Below are 21796 nucleotides of genomic sequence, written 5' to 3'. Positions count from 1 at the left end.
ATGACCCTATTGATTTCTATTGGCGCCACGGTATGGATCAGGACCAAATATTGATTGGTACTGAAACCCTTCTAGAAGTTCCCAGGCTATACAGTTACACTTATCCTGAATGATTTGATACAGTTTCTTACCGATTGTGAAAACTCCAATATTTCCCCACTTATTGTCCACAGTTTGCTAATTTTCTTCAAATCTCTTGTCATGTACTGGCCGGGAATGATGTGAACTTTACATAACTGTTTTGCTTCCGTTTCCTGAAAATAAGAATATTTTCAATTTAGACAGATGGACTAACAAAGACTAAAAAAACAAGATTACATTCATTAAAACAGCATAAGCGAATATATTATGTGATTAGCAGGGCAAGAACCCCGATGTGCACAGATCAATGGTATTTGATATAACAGGATGCCACCGTGTCCGTACCGGTTTATGTGTACTCCGAGTGCAGAATTGTTAGGCAAGTGAGCGTTTTGACCATATTATCATTTCTATGCAGATTGTCCAACTCCAAGCTATATAAACCTGAAGGCTTATTGGATGAAGCAGATCAGGTGATGTGTATTTGGGAATGAGGTAGGGTGTTGTCCTATGTCCATTGGTCCCGTCAGGGCTTACGTTCGAACTCCCCTCAAAATGGGATTCAGGCATGTGCGATGACGGGGCCATTGACTATAATGGTGCCGACGTCTGAGTGACTACGTCTGAGTGTCCGCCTCCAGTAGACATATACGCCCGAAAATGAGTCACGACAGGGCACACGCTGACTCTGTAGGCACAATCATAGTCAATGACCCTGTCAGCGCACATGGCCGAATCACATTTTGAGGGGGGTTCGAACGTAAGCCCCAAGGGGACCTCTGAATGTGGCAAAGAACGCAATGTGAAAAGGCCCTTAGGTTATCAACACACTTTAATCGAGCTGTGCAGAATTATTAGGCAGCTTGTCTCTGTCATATTTGTACAGCTATAAAGTACAGTCTGTGGCTATGCTTCCTCAGAGAAGAGTAATTTTACAATATTGCACAAGCAATCACAGGTTCATGTCCCCTAGGGGGACTAATGAAAAGTGTAAAAAAAAAACAACTATGAAAAATGAATGAATGAATGAATATATATATATATATATATATATATATATATATATATATATATATATATATACACACACAGTACATTCATTCATTTTTCATTGTTGTTTTTTTTTCACACTTTTCATTAGTCCCCCTAGGGGACATGAACCTGTGATTGCTTGTGCAATTTATAGTTATATAAATATATATATACCTATATAGGCATACATATATAAAAATAAAAATAAATAAATTATACACTGCTCAAAAAAATAAAGATCCTAGATCTGAATGAATGAAATATTCTCAGTGAATACTTTGTTCTGTACAAAGTTGAATGTGCTGACAACAAAATCACACAAAAATCATCAATGGAAATCAAATTTAATAACCAATGGAGGCCTGGATTTGGAGTCATCCCCAAAATTAAAGTGGAAAAACACACTACAGGCTGATCCAACTTTGATGTAATGTCCTTAAAAAAGTCAAAATGAGGCTCAGTATTGTTAGTGGCCTCCACGTGCCTGTATGACCTCCCTACAACACCTGGGCATGCTCCTGATGAGGTTGTGGATGGTCTCCTGTGGGATCTCCTCCCAGACCTGGACTAAAGCATCTGCCAACTCCTGGACAGTCTGTGATGCAATGTGACGTTGGTGGATGGAGCGAGACATGATGTCCCAGATGTGCTCAATCAGATTCAGGTCTGGGGAACGGGTAGGCCAGTCCATAGCTTCAATGCCTTCATCTTGCAGGAACTGCTGACACACTCCAGCCACATGAGGTCTGGCATTGTCCTGCATTAGGAGGAACCCAGGGACAACCGCACCAGCATATGGTCTCACAAGGGGTCTGAGGATCTCACCTCGGTACCTAATGGCAGTCAGGCTACCTCTGATGAGCACATGGGAGGGCTGTACGGCCCTCCAAAGAAATGCCACCCCACACCATTACTGAACCACTGCCAAACTGGTCATGCTGAAGGATGCTGCAGGCTGCAGATCACTCTGGACAATACGCTGACAGACACATCAAACCTTCTTGCTACAGCTCGCATTGATGAGCCATCCTGGACGAGCTGCACTACCTGAGCAACTTCATACTACCACGAGTGTGAAAGCACAACCAGTATTCAAAAGTGACCAAAACATCAGTCAGAAAGCATTGGTACTGAGATGTGGTCTGTGGTCCCCACCTGCAGAACGACTCCTTTATTGAGTGTGTCTTGACAATTGCCAATAATTTCCATCTGTCTATTCCATTTGCACAACAGCATGTGAAATTGATTGTCAATCAGTGTTGCTTCCTAAGTGGACAGTTTGATTTCACAGAAGTTTGATTTACATAGAGTTCTGTTGTTTAAGTGTTCCCTTTATTTTTTTGAGCAGTGTATATATGTTCATATCACTCTTCTTTCACTGACACACAAATAAAATCTAAAAAAAATTGCACTGCAGCCCCAATCACTTGCAATAGTACACATAGGCTTTGGACCAGCATGGCGCTGTTTCTGGAAAAATAGATAAATAAAAGGACAGTTTTTCTCATCTTGGACAACCCATTTGATCACAAAAATACACTGCGTGGCAATTTATTAATGAAGCATTAGACGTCATTCAGAGGCGTTGAAAGTGTCCTTCTGCCATTGAATGGATGAACTTGCACAGCCATAATACTGGGGTATGTCCAAATTATAACAGGTGACCGATTTTCGCCAAGAATGACAACCTGTGCGCCAGCGTTGTTGTCGGTTGCTGTTTGGCAGTGATCCTTGTCATCCCCACTGTAAACCCATTTTCTTGATGACTATTTTATACCCAAAGGATCCTCATTACCTGGATGTTCTTCCCCGATCACACCATTATAGATAAACTCTGACCGACATTGACTGAGAAAACCCTACAAGGTTGGCAGTTTCTGAAATACGACTGCCGCAACCTCCTGCTCTGTGGCCCTCCTTCTAACACTCTCGCACCCCTTCAATCTATCCTAAACTCTGCTGCCCAACTAATCCATCTGTCCCCCCGCTACTCCCCGGCCTCTCCTCTCTGTCAATCTCTTCACTGGCTCCCCATTGCCCAGAGACTCCAGTTCAAAACCCTAACCGTGGTATACAAAGCCATCCACAACCTGTCTCCTCCATACATCTGTGACCTAGTCTCCCGGTACTTACCTACACGCAACCTTTGATCTTCATAAGATCTCCTTCTCTACTCTCCTCTTTTCTCCTCTTCCCACAATCATATACAAGATTTCTCCCGTGCATCTCCCCTACTCTGGAACTCTCTACCTCAACACATCAGACTCTCGCCTACCATGGAAACCTTCAAAAGGAACCTGAACACCCACCTCTTCCGACAATCCTACAACCTGCAGTAACCACCGCTCCACCATACCGCTGCACGACCAGCTCTACCCTCACCTACTGTGTCCTCACCCATCCCTTGTAGATTGTAAGCACGCAAGGGCAGGGTCCTCTCCCCTCTGTACCAGTCTATCATTGTTAGTTTGTTTACTGTGAGGGATATTTGTATTTGGTATGTAACCCCTTCTTATGTACAGCACCATGGAATAAATGGCGCTATATAAATAAATTATAATGAGAATACTTGTTCAAAGTTGCTCATATCACTTGATTTTCCCTTTGAAATGTTAATTCACTCTGAAATGTATCGGCGGACAACTTGCTTGCTAGATTTTTTGCTATAGCCACGATCACATGTCTAATTTCCCTTCTGGAAAGCTCTGATCTTGAAAGGGCAAGTGTCTCGAATAAAGTGGCCATACAGTGTATATTCTAGTACAAAGAGTCACCAAAAAATCTTCTATTAACAAAAGTGCTCAGAAGGGTCCCAATGTCCCCTAAAGAGCCTCTAAGGTCAACCCCAAAGGGCCCAACTTTCTAGCAAAAGTTGAATCCAAATTTCCAAGTTGTGGAATCCCGGCATGCAGAGCGTGATGACACAACCCTCAACTGCCCCTCTTGTAGTCAGAGGGGAGGGGGGATTCTTGCTCTTTTGCAGTAATCCAGATCTGTCACATACTTTACTAAACTGTTACCATTCAGTAACAGTTTATTAAAGTGCACGGTAGTGCTGGATTAGAGTGAGATGTTATGCTTTCTCTGCAAGAGGGGTAGTGGAGGGTTTTGGGATTCCACTATGCATACATGTGACAAGTTTTGAGCTGCAAAAAAAAAAGAAACACCCAGCCAAAATTGCTGACAGGTCATAGGTTGCAAATCAAATACAAAAGGATGAACAATGAAAAGGAAAAATAAATGAAAAATGATAGGTGTTTATTAAAATGTCAAAAATGTCAAGAACACCTTTGTTTCCAGATATATATATATATATATTTATCATAAATCAGACTATTGTGTGCAGATATTCAATATTTAAAAATGTATTTAGTCCAAAGATTTTTTTCACTATATTTACATTCACAATGTCACTCCATTCATAACCATTAGATACAATATTGGAGCATAACCACAAAATCACCATGTAATGTGACACACGTGTAGCTCTCGCCGTATAGACACAAATTATACAATAAGGTCACGAATTGTACTGTCTGTACTTACATTCATGTGACGTTGCTTTATAAGGGGAACAAACACTGTGAAAGGACCGTATTTTCGCAAACTCAATCCACACCCCTCCTCTATCAAACAGAAGAAAGAAAACATATGCTCCATATTAGCGAACGTGGTGCTTGCAGAAGAGAATGATTTGGCTTTTTGTTTAAAGGACATTGAATTTCTCAATATTTAAAATACATAAAAAAATCAGATAAGAAGAACTGAAAATTGTTATCCTGAGAGGTAATAAGAATTAGTGTCCCCACAAGGCACCAATACAATAAAGATAACTGAAGAAGAATGGGTGCCAGGACAAAGTGAAATAAACCAGTTTATCAAAAAATGAAAAACACTTTATTCAAATACAAATATTAAAAAACTGAGGTTAAAGCAATACAAGCAAAGGCTAAGATTGGTGGGTGAGCCATAGAGGGAACCCCAAGGTAGTTGGTACAGATTAAAAAATGCTATGTTAAATGAAATATAGAATAGTATTCATAAATATTCAATCAATAGTATATGCATGTTTCGCAGTGGCTTCATCAGGGGTCTCCAGGGAAGCAATGCATGTAACCATACTCAGGAATTTAAAGAGGACCTTATCTAATTTACTAAATACTTTTATGAAAAATGTAGCAATTCTAAAGGATCTTTCCTTATAACTATGCTCTGTGCCGTTCCTCCGAAAAATTAGTGAATAAGTTTACAACTGGGTGGTACCAGTTGGAGGTGTGTCTGCACACATTGACACTGTGCAATCAGGGCTGCCAGTACCAGACAGTAGGGACATCTCCCTTCAAACTCTTCATTAACAATTTACTGACATATGACGTACTGGTACGTCATATGCCGACTCCTTGACTTTGAAGTGGGATCGCATGCTGAGTTTGTAGCTTTCCCGGCAAATGATGGCTGTATTATTCAGCCATCATCTGCTTCTAACAGCCGTGGGTGCAGTGGAGCTTCGCCCACAGCTTTTAACCTTTTAAATGCCGCTTTTATTTTCTGACAGTGGTATTTAACACACACCGGCTTGGGGGGGGAGAGGGGGGGGCGCCTCATTCAATGCTTCTGTTGGTGTGCCCGTAACGTGATCGTGGGGCGCTGATGGGTTGTCATGACAGCAGGGAGTCTACTGAAGACCCCCGTGCCTGTCATTATGGTACTCCTTTGAAAACCAGCCTGTGACTGGCATTCAATGGAGACTTTTTTTTTTGTATATACAATGCTGTAGATAGCACGAGCGATCAGACAATCGCAGATTCAAGTCCCCTAAGGGGACTAACAAATACAGTAAAAAGTACAAAAAAATTAAAAAAATATAAAAAAATAAATAAATAAAGTAAAAAGTTCAAACTACCCCTCTTTCCCCTCATTAAAAATTAAGAAATGAAAAAATAAAAAATACACATATTTGGTATTGCTGCGTTCGTAAAAGTCTGATCTATCAAAATACAAAATAAAATTAATCCGATCAGTAAACAACATAATGAGAAATAAAATCAAAATACCAAAATTGAGGTTTTTCGCCCACCACAACAAAACAAAATATGTAATAATAACAATGAAAATATCAGCTTGGGGTACAAAAAATAATGCCTCACACAGCTCCAGATCCTAATAATTGAAAAAGTTACGGCTTTTGGAAAATGGCAACACAAGGAAAATTTTTTATTTATTTTTTTTTTTAAATTTTTTTTACAAATTTCTGATTTTTTTTCACCACTTAAATGAAACAAAAACTATGCACGTTTGGCATCTGTGTACTCGTACTGACCTGGAGAATCATACTGACTGATCATTTTTACCGTAAAATGAACGCTGTAAATAAAAAAACAAAAACAATTGTGGCATTGCGCTTTTTTCGCTATTTCTCTACACTAGAATTTTTTTTCCTGTTTTTCAGTACCTTACATAATAAAATGGATGGTATCATTCAAACTGAGATCTAGTCCAGCAAAAAACAAGCCCTCACTTAGCTATGTCAATTGAAAAATAAAAAAGTTACGGCTCTTGGAATAAGGGGAGAAAAAACTAAAACGAAAAAACGGAAAATGGCCATGGTGGGAAGGGGTTAAAGCTATATACTTGCATAAATGGCCATCTTGGGAAGGGATTAAAGCTATATACTTGCATAGTGGACCTACATGGCGCAAGCAGGTAAACCCAATGAATGTTTGTCTCACCAAAAAGTCTCAGGGCACCCGGCTGTTTCCTCATTTTCTGGTCATCAATATTGAGCTTCTGCATCTCGTATAAAAGGCTTCCATAGCAGTTTTTGCCATCACCAATCTCTCCTTCGTGACACACACACCTATGGTACATAGAATTTTTTACATCATACACTTGAAATTGGTAAAATTAACTTCACTTTTTTATACTGAAGCTACCAACATAATGCACCTAAAGCTCTGAAATATTTGGTGCTGTCCTAAAAATGAAATTGGTGGATGCAGCAAACGGCTATGACTGCTGAACTGGACAGTCCTTGGTCATCAAAAGTGTCTGGAGCAAAGCTGCCATACGTCAAGTTCAATTCAGCCGGAGTCGTTAAAGGTGCTGTCAAGTTGAAGCAAGTTATCACAATCCAGAAGATAGATTGTAGAGGGTCCCACCGCTGATTCTCCAACTAATTGCCAGAACCTGGCACATTTATCCTTTATTTAGTGGCAGTGCACATATTTAACCAATGCTCCATTCATTCTCCAGATATTGGACCTGCCACCAATCTACAAGTGATCACCTTACACATCTAGTTTTGTAATTCAATAGCAAACGGTAGGATCACCAAGCTACGACTTGCCTACTTTGGACACGTGATACGAAGAGAGCAATCACTGGAGAAGGACATCATGGTCGGAAGAATAGAAGGATCAAGGCGAGGAGGAAAAGCAGCAACCCGATGGGTTGATACCATCAAGGTAACGGCGGAGAAGACCCTGGTGGACATATCTAGGCTTGCACAAGACCGATCTTCCCAGAGATCATTCATCCATCAAGTTGCCATGGCTCGAGACTGAGCTGAAGATCATGACAAAAGTAAGAAAAAAAAGCAAAACGGTATATGGCCCATTAGGGCTGGGCCCTTATCTACAAAGGGCTCTGTTCATGGCCTGCCTGTATGTACTTGTAGTTGGTAGGTGATCAAATACTTATTTCATGCAAAAAAATGCTAATTAATTATGTAAAAATCATACAATGTGATTCTCTGGATTTTTTTTAGATTCTGTCTCTCACAGGTGAAGTGTACCTACGATAAAAATTACAGACCTCTCTATTCTTTGTAGGTGGGAAAACTTGCAAAGTTGTCAGTGTATCAAATACCTATTTTCCCCACTGTAACATGTAAATATTTATATTATATATATATAAATGTGTTTCCATACTAAATTAATGTAAAGAGTGCCAATACCAGTGTCACATCAAGCTTTAGGTTTCTCTATTTTTCCCTCACATTGTTTTTTGTTTTAAATTATTGTTAATCATTTGCTCTTTTGCATTTAACACGAGTGTTCTATACAAAAAAACTGGTTCACTTGATTCATTGTTTTCAAGAGATATTCCACTTTATGTACTTAAACTTCATGGGTGGCAATAATGATGAGCAGGACTGTATGTATATGTGTGTATATATATATATATATATATATATATATATATATATATATATATATATATATATATATATATATATATATATATATATATATATATATATATACACAGTACAGACCAAAAGTTTGGACACACCTCATTTAAAGATTTTTCATGACTATGAAAATTGTACATTCACACTGAATGCATCAAAACTATAAATTAACACATGTGGAATTATATACTTAACAAAAAAGTGTGAAACAACTGAAAATATGTCTTATATTCTAGGTTCTTCAAAGTAGTCACCTTTTGCTTTGATGACTGCTTTGCACACTCTTGGCATTCTCTTGATGAGCTTCAAGAGGTAGTCACCGGAAATGGTTTTCAGTACACAGGTGCGCCCTGTCAGGTTTAATAAGTGGGATTTCTTGCCTTATAAATGGGGTTGGGACCATCAGTTGTGTTGTTCAGAAGTCTGGTGGATACACAGCTGATAGTCCTACTGAATAGACTGTGAGAATTTGTATTATAGCAAGAAAAAAGCAGCTAAGAAAAACGAGTGGCCATCATTACTTTAAGAAATGAAGGTCAGTTAGTCCGAAAAATTGGGCAAACTTTGAAAGTGTCCCCAAGTGCAGTTGCAAAAACCATCAAGCGCTACAAAGAAACTGGCTCACATGAGGACCTCCCCAGGAAAGGAAGACCAAGAGTCACCTCTGCTTCTGAGGATAAGTTTATCCGAGTCACCAGCCTCAGAAATCGCAGGTTAACAGCAGCTCAGATTAGAGACCAGGTCAATGCCACACAGAGTTCTAGCAGCAGACATCTCTTCAACAACTGTTAAGAGGAGACTTTGTGCAGCAGTCCTTCATGGTAAAATAGCTGCTAGGAAACCACTGCTAAGGACAGGCAACAAGCAGAAGAGACTTGTTTGGGCTAAAGAACACAAGGAATGGACATTAGACCAGTGGAAATCTGTGCTTTGGTCTGATGAGTCCAAATTTGAGATCTTTGGTTCCAACCACTGTGTCTTTGTGCAACGCAGAAAAGGTGAACGGATGGACTCTACATGCCTGGTTCCCACCGTGAAGCATGGAGGAGGAGGTGTGATGGTGTGATGGTGCTTTGCTGGTGACACTGTTGGGGATTTATTCAAAATTGAAGGCATACTGAACCAGCATGGCTACCACGGCATCTTGCAGCGGCATGCTATTCCATCCGGTTTGCGTTTAGTTGGACCATCATTTATTTTTCAACAGGATAATGACCCCAAACACACCTCCAGGCTGTGTAAGGGCTATTTGACCAAGAAGGAGAGTGATGGGGTGCTACGCCAGATGACCTGGCCTCCACAGTCACCAGACCTGAACCCAATCAAGATGGTTTGGGGTGACCTGGACCGCAGAGTGAAGGCAAAAGGGCCAACAAGTGCTAAGCAATAGTGTTGAGCAAGTATGTTCTATTAACCCTTTCAGCGAGTATGCTCGGGCCGAGCTCCGAGTATTTACAGCTGCTCGGTGATGCGTTTGAATCGCTCTGTGTGCATGATTTGCAACTGTTTGACAGTTTTATTACATGTGAGGAATGTCTATTTCTTACACATTCCTCACATGTAATAAAACTGTCAAACAGTTGCAAATCATGCACATGGGAGCGATTCAACCATATCACCGAGCAGCTATAAATACTCGGAGCTCGGCCCGAGCATACTCGGACAGAACATACTCGCTCAACCCTACTAAGCATCACTGGGAACTCCTTCAAAATTGTTGGAAGACCATTTCCGGTGACTACCTCTTGAAGCTCATCAAGAGAATGCCAAGAGTGTGCAAAGCAGTCATCAAAGCAAAAGGTGGCTACTTTGAAGAACCTAGAATATAAGACATATTTTCAGTTGTTTCACACTTTTTTGTAAAGTATATAATTCCACATGTGTTAATTCATAGTTTTGATGCCTTCAGTGTGAATGTACAATTTTCATAGTCATGAAAATACAGAAAAATCTTTAAATGAGGTGTGTCCAAACTTTTGGTCTGTACTGTATATATACACAGGGTGGTCCAAAAGTAGGTAGACAGAAAGTGTAATAAGGTTATGAAGGAGGAGATTTATCAGACACTAAATTGCAGCCACCTGTCTGGATCATCCTCCAATAAACCATGAATTAGACGTGGACGATAAACTTTCCACCCAATAGATTTCAGGATTCGACATGATAGAAGTTCGTGAAATTCCCAATTCCAAAGAGGCTCTTCTGGTGGACTTTTTTGGACTCTGAACAAACGTTTCAGCAACAAGTTGTTTATTATCTTCTGTACAGACTGTTTTGGGTTGACCAGTTTTGGAGCATTAACTACTTCGCGCCAGAGCCTGTTTTTGCCTTCGTGACCGGGCCAATTTTTTCAATTCTGACCACTGTCACTTTATGAAGTAATTACTCTGGAATGCTTCAACGGATCCCCCTGATTCTGAGACTGTTTATTAGTGACATATTGTACTTCATGATAGTGGTAAAATTTCTTGGATATCACTTGCGTTTATTTGTGAAAAAATCAGAAATTTGGCTTAAATTTTGAAAATTTTGCAATTTTCAAACTTTGAATTTTCATGCCCTTAAATCAGAGAGATATGTCACACAAAATAGTTAATAAATAACATTTCCCACATGTCTACTTTACATCAGCACAATTTTGGAACCAAAATTTTTTTTGTTAGGGAGCTATAAGGGTTAAAAGTTGACCAGCGATTTCTCATTTTTCCAACAAAATTTACAAAAACATTTTTTTAGGGACCACATCATATTTGAAGTCACTTTGAGGGGTCTTTATGACAGAAAATACCCAAAAGTGACACCATTCTAAAAACTGCACCCCTCAAGGTGCTCAAAACCACATTCAAGAACTTTATTAACCCTTCAGGTGCTTCACAGGAATTTTTGGAATGTGGAAGAAAAAAATTAACATTTAACTTTTTTCACAAAAATGTTACTTTAGACCCAATTTTTTTATTTTCACAGGGGTAACAGGAAAAAATGGACCCCAAAATTTTTTGTGCAATTTCTCTTGAGCGCGCTGATACCCCATATGTGAGGGAAAACCACTGTTTGGGCGCACTGCAGGGTTCGGAAGGGAAGGAGCGCCATTAGACTTTTTGAATGTAAAATTTGTCTGAATAATTAGCAGACGCCATGTTGCGTTTGGAGAGCCCCTGATGTTCCTAAACAGTGGAAACCCCCCACAAGTGACACCATTTTAGAAACTAGACCCCTTAGGGAACTTATCTAGATGTGTGGTGAGCACCTTGAACCCAAAGGTGCTTCACAGACGTTTATAATATTGAGCTGTAAAAATAAAATTTTCACATTTTTCCCACAAAAACGTTTTTCATCCCTTAATTTTGCATTATCATAAGGGTAATAGGATAAATTGCACCATGAAATTTGTTGTGCAATTTCTCCTGAACATGCTGATACCCCATATGTGGAGGCAAACCACTGTTTGGGCGCACGGCAGGGTTTGAAAGGGAAGGAGCGCCATTTGACTTTTTGAATGTAAAATTTTGTTTGAATAATTAGCGGACGCCATGTTGCATTTGGGGAGCCCCTGATGTGCCTAAACAGTGGAAACCCCCCACAAGTGACACCATTTTGGAAACTAGACCCATTAGGGAACCTATCTAGATGTGTGGTGAGAACCTTGAACCCCAAGGTGCTTCACAGAAGTTTATAATAATGAGCTGTAAAAATAAAATTTTCACATTTTTCCCACAAAAACGTTTTTCATCCCTTAATTTTGCATTATCATAAGGGTAATATGATAAATTGCACCATGAAATTTGTTGTGCAATTTCTCCTGAACACGCCGATACCCCATATGTGGAGGCAAACCACTGTTTTGGTGTACGGCAGGGTTCGGAAGAGAAAGGAGCGCTATGTTGGTTGGGATAGGTTGCAGACACCATGTCACATTTGAAGAGTCGCTGACATGCCGAAACAGCAGAAACCCCCACAAGTGACCCCATTTTGTAAACTACACCTCTCAAGGAATTCATCTAGGGAAGTAGTGAGTATTTTTAAATTTTTAAATTTATACAATTGGGCAGTGAAAAAAGCATAATTATATTTTTACCACAAAAAATGTTTTACCCTCAGATTTTACATTTTCACACAGGGCAATGGGTAAAAATGGTGCCGAAATGTGTCACGCAATTTCTTCTAAAAGTGTCAATACCCCATATGTGGCTGTATCATACCGCTCAGCCATAAGGCGAGATCTGGGGGGGACGGAGCGCTATTTGACAATTGGAGAACAAATTATGGTAGAATAGGCATTTGGATTTGGGAGCACAAAATTTTATGAATTTTTTGGGGGGGGCAAGGGCCATTTTGCTTTTCCAGAGCCTTTCTGCTACCAGTAACTTGGAAGTCCCTTATATTTTTAACAGATGACGGACCTGAGTGGGGACTAGCTTTTTTTGAGGACTGAGTTGAAGCTTTTATTGGGAACATTTTACGTAACATTTATCCGGCGCTCTAGGCTGAGCACTTACATCGGGGTTTCCATCTAAATTTCCAAGTGATGTAATTCAGATGAAACCCCTGCAGGATCCATTCACTATAATGAGGCAGCAGAGTTACTCTGGACTCCGTCTGGCCTCTGTTTAGTGGTGTCCTTTTTTTCAGAAGTGCACAAAACTGTGGCCAACCGCACTTTTATGCACGCCTAAAACAAATGACACCGTGGGATCACAGGCCAGACGGCATCCACAGTGGCCTATATCTGCCTCATTACAGGGAATCTTCCGTCATGGGTTCCGGCTGAATCATGTATTTCAGAGATTTACACGGAAACTCTGGTGTAAGTGCTCAGCGCAGAGCGCAGGATAAATGTGAGCAGAGCCTTACTGCGATCTTTGGGAGACATAATAAACAAATCAGTAGCAGGTGAAGAATTGGTATTATTTATTTTTTACGCCATTCCTCGTGTGATAACTGATTAGATTACTTTATTCTTCGGGTCGGTGCGATTACAGAGATACCAGATTTATATCGGGTTTTTATGACTGACAGCTGTCACACACTAACGCTTTTTTTGCAAAATCTAGTTTTTCCATCGCCATATTTTGAGAGCTATAATTTTTCCATATTTCGTCCGACAGAGTCATGTGATGGCTTGTTTTTTGCGGGACGAGTTGACATTTTTATTGGTACCATTTTTGGGTACGTGACATTTTTTGATCGCTTTCTATTCCGTTTTTTGAGAGCTAAAATTAACAAAAACCAACAATTCAGGAATTGTTTTTTGAGTTTTTTTTTTATGCCGTTCTGCGTGTGGTAAAAGTGATCAGGCAGCATTATTCTTCGGGTCAGTACATTTATAGCGATACTACACTTACTGTATATTTTTTTTATGTTTTGGCGCTTTTACACAATAAAACAATTTTATAGAAAAAATATTTTTTTTGCATTGCTTTATTCTGAGCGCTATAACTTTTGTATTTTTCGGCTGATGGAGCTGTATGGCGGCTTTTTTTTTGCGGAACAAGATGACGTTTTCAGCGGTACCATTTTTATTTCCATTTTGCTTTTTGATCGCATTTTTTTCCACTTTTTGTTTGGCGATATGATGAAAAAGCATATTTTTTTGCTCCGTTTTTTATTTATTTTTATTACGGTGTGCACAGAAGGAGTTAATTAGTGTGACAGTTTTATAGATCGGGTTGTTTCGGACGCGGCTATACCAAATATGTGTACTTTTTTTGGTTTTGCATAAATATACGGATTTATTGGTTTAATATTTTATTTATTTATTCTTATTTATTTTGTGATTTTTTTTTTTTTAACAGTTTAAAAACATTTTTTCTTACTTTTTTTTACATTTTTACTTAGTCCCTGTAAGGGAAATAAATTTTTATTTTTCTGATCACTGATCTCATGTAATGTAATAGACATGTATTACATTACATGAGATCTTCGCAGACTGTTTCACAGTCAGAGTCTCCTGCCTGGCTTCAGCTGCAGGCTGAGCCAGGCAGGACACCATATATGGCAGATCTGGAGGCGGTCATGTGACCTCCAGCTGCCATAGCAACGTCAGGTCCTGGAAGATATAAGGGGGCCGTCGGAGAGGTAAGTGGACGACCCCCTCTCCTCCTGCTGTCTTCTATATGCCGCGATCACTATAGATCGCGGCATATAGAAGACAGCAAAGGGTTAACATCATTGGGACCTGATCCAATCAGGTCCCGATGATGTCCCCTGTCAGAGCTAACGCTCTGCACCGGAATCGCAGCGCTTGCAGGACCCTGGGGGTCCTGAGAGCTGCGAGACCACCCACCGTTTTTAAACGTCGGCGCTGCACAGAGCCCAGCAAGCGCTGACGTTTATCTACAGTGGGCGGTCGGGAACCGGTTAAGGATTGAGCCAGTGGCACTGAATTTGTCACAAATGAGGTAAATGGTTTGTCTCTTTGGGGCTTGAGTACCAAATGTTTCAACCCAATTTGCTCTAACGGTTTCAGCATTTTGAGATTTCCAATACTTTGTTAAACTCCATTTTCTTTGATCTGTATTTAAATTATTTGCCATTATGTGTTATCTGAATTATCTGAAAAGAAAACAGATTTGGGGGAGATCTATCTGTGAAAACTAGATCTGTGAAACTGGCTCTGTTGCCCTTAGCAACCAATCAGATTCCACCTTTCATTTTCCAAAGAGTCTGTGAGGAATGAAAAGTGGAATCTGATTGGCTGCTAAGGGCAACTGAGCCAGTTTCACTTTACACCATGTTTGATAAATCTCCCCCTTCATAACCTTATTACACTTTGTCCACCTACTTTTGGACCACCCTGTATACAGTATATATAGTTTGACGTCTGTGGCTTAAATAGTTGCTGTTTTTCAGACATCTACTAACCACTTTACTTAACAAAAATACGCCAGAAAAATCATTCCATACCTTTGGCCACTCAGAGTCCACCATCTGCTTTTCCACCACCTGTGATTAAGTGTAATCCATATCTAGCACCTAGACAATTTACAGAAAATGAGGGAAGGTCTCTGTTTCTTGGCTCTTGCTCTCCTATCTGTCAACCTACATACAGGAGAGCAGGAGCCTTCAGTTTAGGCCACTGGACAATGTCATGAGCAATGCATGCTGGGAAGTAAGGGAGTCAGAAGTTCCCGGACATTTAGTGCTGGCAGAATGCTGAAGAAGAGAAACCACCCACTCACAGAAAATGGACAGCACGTTACAGTCCATGAGAATCTGGACAATTCCAGGACAAATTAGACGGATATGTGCACCAAAATAAGTTTTAACTTTTTGTGGGGAATAAGGCAAGTAAATCTGTTTCTCTGCAGATTTTGTGTGAAAGCACAGATATACTTTAATGTAACATTGTTAAGCTGCTAATTCATTTATTTAATCAAATAATGATACAGGACCATGCCAATAGTATAATAATATACAAAGCATTACAATCCGGCCTGACAAATAGAAAATTGACTTACTTCTGCACTCCGGGAGATACTTCTTCACACTGTGCACTTTTACCACATGTTGAAATGCGACAAAGGAAAGGTGAATAACACCCCATAGAAACATTTCGGGTTACCATTCCAGGCAAACAACTGCAAAAAGACTGGTAATTACTTATAGTTAGTACACAGGAGAGCAATTTCACAGCATATTTCACTCTACCGCCCATTATATCAATGCACAGGACAATTCTCAAAGTGCTCATTATTATTATTAATTTGGTCTCTTTTTCATTGTGGCCAGCTTTTTGATTCTTCTGTGTGGAGAGGGTACGTTTTTTTAAATACTCTTTGTCTTACATCTACCAAGTATCAACAGTCCCCATGCACCCATTTTATACCAAAAAGAGTCATTCTAGAATGGCGAAAACAAAAAACTATAGTGAAAGAGCTCATACTGTATATCTAAGTACACTGCTCAAAAAAATAAAGGGAACTCTCAAATAACACATCCTAGATCTGAATGAATAAAATATTCTCATTGAATACTTTGTTCTGTACAAAGTTGAATGTGCTGACAGCAAAATCACACAAAAATCATCAATGGAAATCAAAGTTATTAACCAATGGAGGCCTGGATTTGGAGTCACCCCCAAAATTAAAGTGGAAAAACACACTACAGGCTGATCCAACTTTGATGTAATGTCCTTAAAACAAGTCAAAATGAGGCCTCCCTACAAAGCCTGGGCATGCTCCTGTTGAGGTTGCGGATGGTCTCCTGTGGGATCTCCTCCCAGACCTGGACTAAAGCATCCGCCAACTCATGGACAGTCTGTGGTACAACGTGACGTTGGTGGATGGAGCGAAACATGATATCCCAGATGTGCTCAATCAAATTCAGGTCTGGGGAACAGGCGGGCCAGTCCATAGCTTCAATGCCTTCATCTTGCAGGAACTGCTGACACACTCCAGCCACATGAGGTCTGGCATTGTCCTGCATTAGGAGGAACCGAGGGACAACCACGCCAGCATATGGGCTCACAAGGGGTCTGAGGATCTCATCTCGGTACCTAATGGCAGTCAGGCTACCTCTGGCGAGCACATGAAATGCTGTGCGCCCCTCCAAAGAAATACCACCCCACACCATTACTGACCCACTGCCAAACCGGTCATGCTGAAGGATGTTGGAGGCGGCAGATCGCTCTCCACGGCATCTCCAGACTCCAGACTGTCACGTCTGTCACATGTGCTCAGTTTGTGAACCTGCTTTAATCTGTGAAGAGCACAGGGCGCCAGTGGCGACTTTGCCAATCCTGGTGTTCTGTGGCAAATGCCAAGCGTCCTCCACGGTGTTGGGTTGTGAGCACAACCCCCATCTGTGGACGTCGGGCCCTCATACCACCCTCATGGAGTCGGTTTCTAACCGTTTGTGCAGACACATGCACATTTGTGGCCTGCTGGAGGTCATTTTGCAGGGCTCTGGCAGTGATCCTCCTGTTCCTCCTTGCACAAAGGCAGAGGTAGCGGTCATGCAGCTGGGTTGTTGCCCTCCTACGGCCCCCTCCACATCTCCGAGTGTACTGGCCTGTCTCCTGGTAGCGCCTCCAGCCTCTGGACACTACGCTAACAGACACAGCAAACCTTCTTGCTACAGCTCGCATTGATGTGCCATTCTGGATGAGCTGCACTACCTGAGCAACTTCTGTGGGTTGTAGAGTCCGTCTCATGCTACCACGAGTGTGAAATCACAACCAACATTCAAAAGTGACCAAAACATCAGCCAGAAAGCATTGGTACTGAGATGAGGTCTGTGGTCGCCACCTGCAGAAATGTAGCGCCCTGAGGACTTGGTCGCTACAAAGGTATTGCACCTCATCCAGAGGTGTGATATCCCACTCCCGGGTAAGGACGGAGTATGGATCAAGGCTCAGTAGGCTGCATACAGCACACACACCCCATTTCCGAGGGACAGCTCAACGGTGCTCCCACTAGACAGAGTGCAGGCACGACAGCATCTGTCCCTGGCTGGAGTGGGGAGGGGGGTGGAATACCCAGTGCTGTAGGGGCAGGTAGGGGTTGGTTCCTGAGCATAGGAAGGAGCCCATTGGTTGCTAGTCACCTGGGCTCATGGTCAGAGGGAGATATAAAAGGTGGGCACCATCTTAGCTCTGGGAGAAAGAAGAAGAAGTTCAGTCTGTGAGGAGAAATGGAGAAGGCAGGGAGCAGGGCTGCTGCATGGGCTCTGCTCCCTGGGCAGGCCTAGCACAGAGGCCGGGGCCAGAGAGAGAGAGAGAGGAGAAGGAACAGTGGAAAGGAAAAGGGAACAAGACCAGAACAGAAGTAACAAGTGAAACAGAAAGGCTCAGGAACGAGAAGGAAGAGTGAACCCTAAGGACCCAGGAGATTGCGGGTGACGGGTTGGCAGAACAGGGTACCGGATCCCAAATTGGTGGAAGCGAATCATCTTCAGCCAAGAACCGGAGGTCGTGACCAGCCCTTGGTGCGACCCCTCGCTACACCTTGCTAGGAAGGCATACCATATAGGGTCAGGGACATGGGCACGTAGCCCTCCCAAGAGAAGGCCCGCGGGAGCTGGACATAAGCTTGGTCACTGGTGGGGCACGAGCCAGAGAAAGGACGGAAGGGAGCTTTGAGACATACTCCAGAAAGACCTGGGAGTTGACTGAGTCCCTTGCCTGGTGGACGCAGCACGGCTTGGGTGGTCACTGCTTCGCGAGAGTGACCTGGAGAATATAAACTGTGAGTAAAGGACATTGGATTGCAACACGTTGTCTGTGACTTCTTGCTCCTCCGGCACTATTGGTATTGGGACTATCTCCACCATGACTCCCATCATCCACGCTAACTGCCCTGAGGCTGTACTCCTCCCGTGGGGAGTCATCCCATTGTTAGCTGCACACATAACACCGGCCTCAGCGGTCTGCCTTGCAGCGGCGGTCCCCGCTGACCGCAATCCACGGGTGGCGTAGTCGGACTATCATCATACCAATAAGACTGCCACTGAATTGACCACCCTGGGCACGGACCGGGTCAGAACCACGGAGACTACAACCCCCAGCGATCCGGCTCCGGGTACTCCATGCACAACACAGGCCCAGGGGCCGCGTCAACTTTGGCGTAGTCGGCAGGATTCAAACTAACCCGCCACCAACGGGTATTGCGTGCGTGAAAAAGACTTTTGCACTTACCTGAGAGAAGTTTCCCGCCGTCCGGAGCCGTTTCCCGCCATCGGACGCCATCTTGGGTCGTTTTCCGCCATCTTCTGCCGTCTTTCCGCCATCCGCAGCCGCTTCCCGCCATCGGACGCCATTTTCGGGACGCCGCGCGGGAAGAAGAGGGGCGGGGACGCCGAAAGCGCACGAGATCTGAAGCTCCGCCTCACGCACTGACGCTGCGTAAGATCCTGGAAGGGAGAGGGAGCGACGCTGACGTCACAGGAGCGCGATGCAAGGTCCTCAACCCCGACGATCGACTGCGGAGCCGCAGTCTACGGAGGAAGATCATCGCAAGGTAGGCCACGGTCAACCGGGGGGGAGGAAGACATCGGAAACGGAGAGCAAGATGGCAGACCGGCAGCAGACTAAGCTGCCCAGCATCGGCAGTGCCCCAGTCGTCGCAGGCCCCGACCAGCGCCAGGAGAAGACGCGTGACGCAAGAGCGGTCGCGGGAGCAGGTAAGAGGAGTCTTCCTGTCCCGGACGCTGCCAGCGTCAGCCTGCTCCCGGGCCCCCTGGTGGAGCCGCCGATCCCGGGCGCTGCAGACACCGACCTGCTCCAGACCCCGCAACAAGCCCTGCAGCCGAGCCCTCCAGCCCTGGGCACCGCCACCACCAGCCCGCGCCCAGGCCCAAAGTCGCACCCTCTGACCCCGGGCGTCATCAACAGCGGCCTTCTCCAGACCCCGCTGCAAGGCCTACAGCACAAGGGTGCCAAGGGACAGTACGCCCTCCACGTTCACCGGCTCACGGAGGAGAAGCTGCAGTACCACCAGTACGAGGAAAGCCAAGAGGACCCGGACGGGTCTGAAGACTGCCCTCAGGAGGGAGCTCAAGGAGGACATAGCTATTAAAAGAAAGTAGCGTGAGTAAGGAACTGTACAAAGTTACCAGTCAGGGTACAAGGACTGTTTTTCTTTTGAACTGTTAATAAGTGTGGTCCCCGTTGGGACAGCTAAAAGACTGTTACCCGTTTCCAAGATACCCCCTTCCTTACCTGGCTGAGGACTGAGAGCAGCTATCCCCTTTCCAACCGGCCGAGGACTGGGAATGGCCAACCCCTTGTAAATAGTTGCGCTTCTTAAAGCGCCCCCTACTGGTTTTATAAAAGAACTGCAACGTCTACCTCAGGACGAATTAAATGGACTGTTGCACCTTTGAGAGAGAAAGTGAACATCTGGTCGCAAGTTGTCCAGCGGCCAGAAGTCAAGAATGTGTTTTTGAAGAATGTTTTACTTGCAAAAGTTTTATAATGTGTCTTGTGGTAAAAGAGTTCCGGAAGTAATAACCAAAAGTGTTTCATCAGAGTGTTTCCCACGAAGGGTACAGAAGTAACAAGTGAAACAGAAAGGCTCAGGAACGAGAAGGAAGAGTGAACCCTAAGGACCCAGGAGATTGCGGGTGACGGGTTGGCAGAACAGGGTACCGGATCCCAAATTGGTGGAAGCAAATCATCTTCAGCCAAGAACCGGAGGTCGTGACCAGCCCTTGGTGCGACCCCTCGCTACACCTTGCTAGGAAGGCATACCATATAGGGTCAGGGACATAGGCACGTAGCCCTCCTAAGGGAAGGCCCACGGGAGCTGGACATAAGCTTGGTCACTGGTGGGGCACGAGCCAGAGAAAGGACGGAAGGGAGCTTTGAGACATACTCCAGAAAGACCTGGGAGTTGACCGAGTCCCTTGCCTGGTGGACGCAGCACGGCTTGGGTGGTCACTGCTTCGCGAGAGTGACCTGGAGAATATAAACTGTGAGTAAAGGACATTGGATTGCAACATGTTGTCTGTGACTTCTTGCTCCTCCGGCACTATTGGTATTGGGACTATCTCCACCATCACTCCCATCATCCACGCTAACTGCCCTGAGGCTGTACTCCTCCCGTGGGGAGTCATCCCATTGTTAGCTGCACACATAACACCGGCCTCAGCGGTCTGCCTTGCAGCGGCGGTCCCCGCTGACCGCAATCCACGGGTGGCGTAGTCGGACTATCATCATACCAATAAGACTGCCACTGAATTGACCACCCTGGGCACGGACCGGGTCAGCGCCACGGAGACTACAACCCCCAGCGATCCGGCTCCGGGTATTCCCTGCACAACACAGGCCCAGGGGGCGCGTCAGAAACACTCCTTTATTGAGTGTGTCTTGATAATTGCCAATAATTTCCATCTATTGTCTATTCCATTTGCACAACAGCATGTGAAATTGATTGTCAATCAGTGTTGCTTCCTAAGTGGGCAGTTTGATTTCACAGAAGTTTCATTTACTTGGGAGTTATATTCTGTTGTTTAAGTGTTCCCTTTATTTTTTGAGCAGTGTATATTCAATCTCTGGCCAGCCAGCCTTTCTAACAGCAGCAGCTTGTACCGAGTAGTGTGAGATCTCTGCAGCAGCAGAGAGGAGAGACAGTGAGGAGCCATCAGTCAGACAGGGTGAGCAGAGATTGAATACACTTAAGACTCATGGGCTCTTTCACTCTTTAGTTGGTCTATAAAAAATAACTTTGTTCATGCACAGCTGCCTTTCTGGACTCCCTTGGCCTCTCTTGACACAGAAGCAGTGATGACATCCCATCTACAGTACAGCAAATAACTGCTGCAGCCAATCACTGGCCTTAGACATGTGTAACTTGCTCCCTTAAGGCACTCTAGAAATCAAAACGTCTTATTTTTTAGATTGTTTGAAGTGGCATAGTGGGTAAATTTTTTATTGCTGAAACCATTGACCAAGGGCAGCATGAATTAGACACTGCCTCATTGTAGCCGTGTATGTTTTAGGCTACATTCACACACCTGCATCTATTTTTTATTTCTTTTAAAAACTGACTATTT

General features: G+C 43.3%; 1 protein-coding gene across 1 annotated transcript in view; it reads right to left on the bottom strand.

Moving 5' to 3' along the window:
- Positions 1 to 21796, bottom strand: part of STAB1 (stabilin 1) — a 220560-nt gene that overhangs the window by 137691 nt on the left and 61073 nt on the right. Inside the window, exons 9-12 of the mRNA XM_073644427.1 lie at positions 15763 to 15893; positions 6843 to 6970; positions 4660 to 4739; positions 132 to 254 (exon numbers count right to left, since the gene is read on the bottom strand). Of these exons, the coding sequence (XP_073500528.1) occupies positions 132 to 254; positions 4660 to 4739; positions 6843 to 6970; positions 15763 to 15893 (462 nt within the window). The remainder of the gene's footprint in view (positions 1 to 131; positions 255 to 4659; positions 4740 to 6842; positions 6971 to 15762; positions 15894 to 21796) is intronic.

Source organism: Phyllobates terribilis, unplaced genomic scaffold (genome assembly GCF_046119375.1).
Source record: "Phyllobates terribilis strain yellow unplaced genomic scaffold, ASM4611937v1 Scaffold_8__6_contigs__length_399053987, whole genome shotgun sequence".
Classification (NCBI taxonomy): Eukaryota; Metazoa; Chordata; class Amphibia; order Anura; family Dendrobatidae; genus Phyllobates; species Phyllobates terribilis.
Note: the sequence above shows the minus strand (reverse complement) of the source record. Positions and strands in the feature narration are given on the sequence as shown.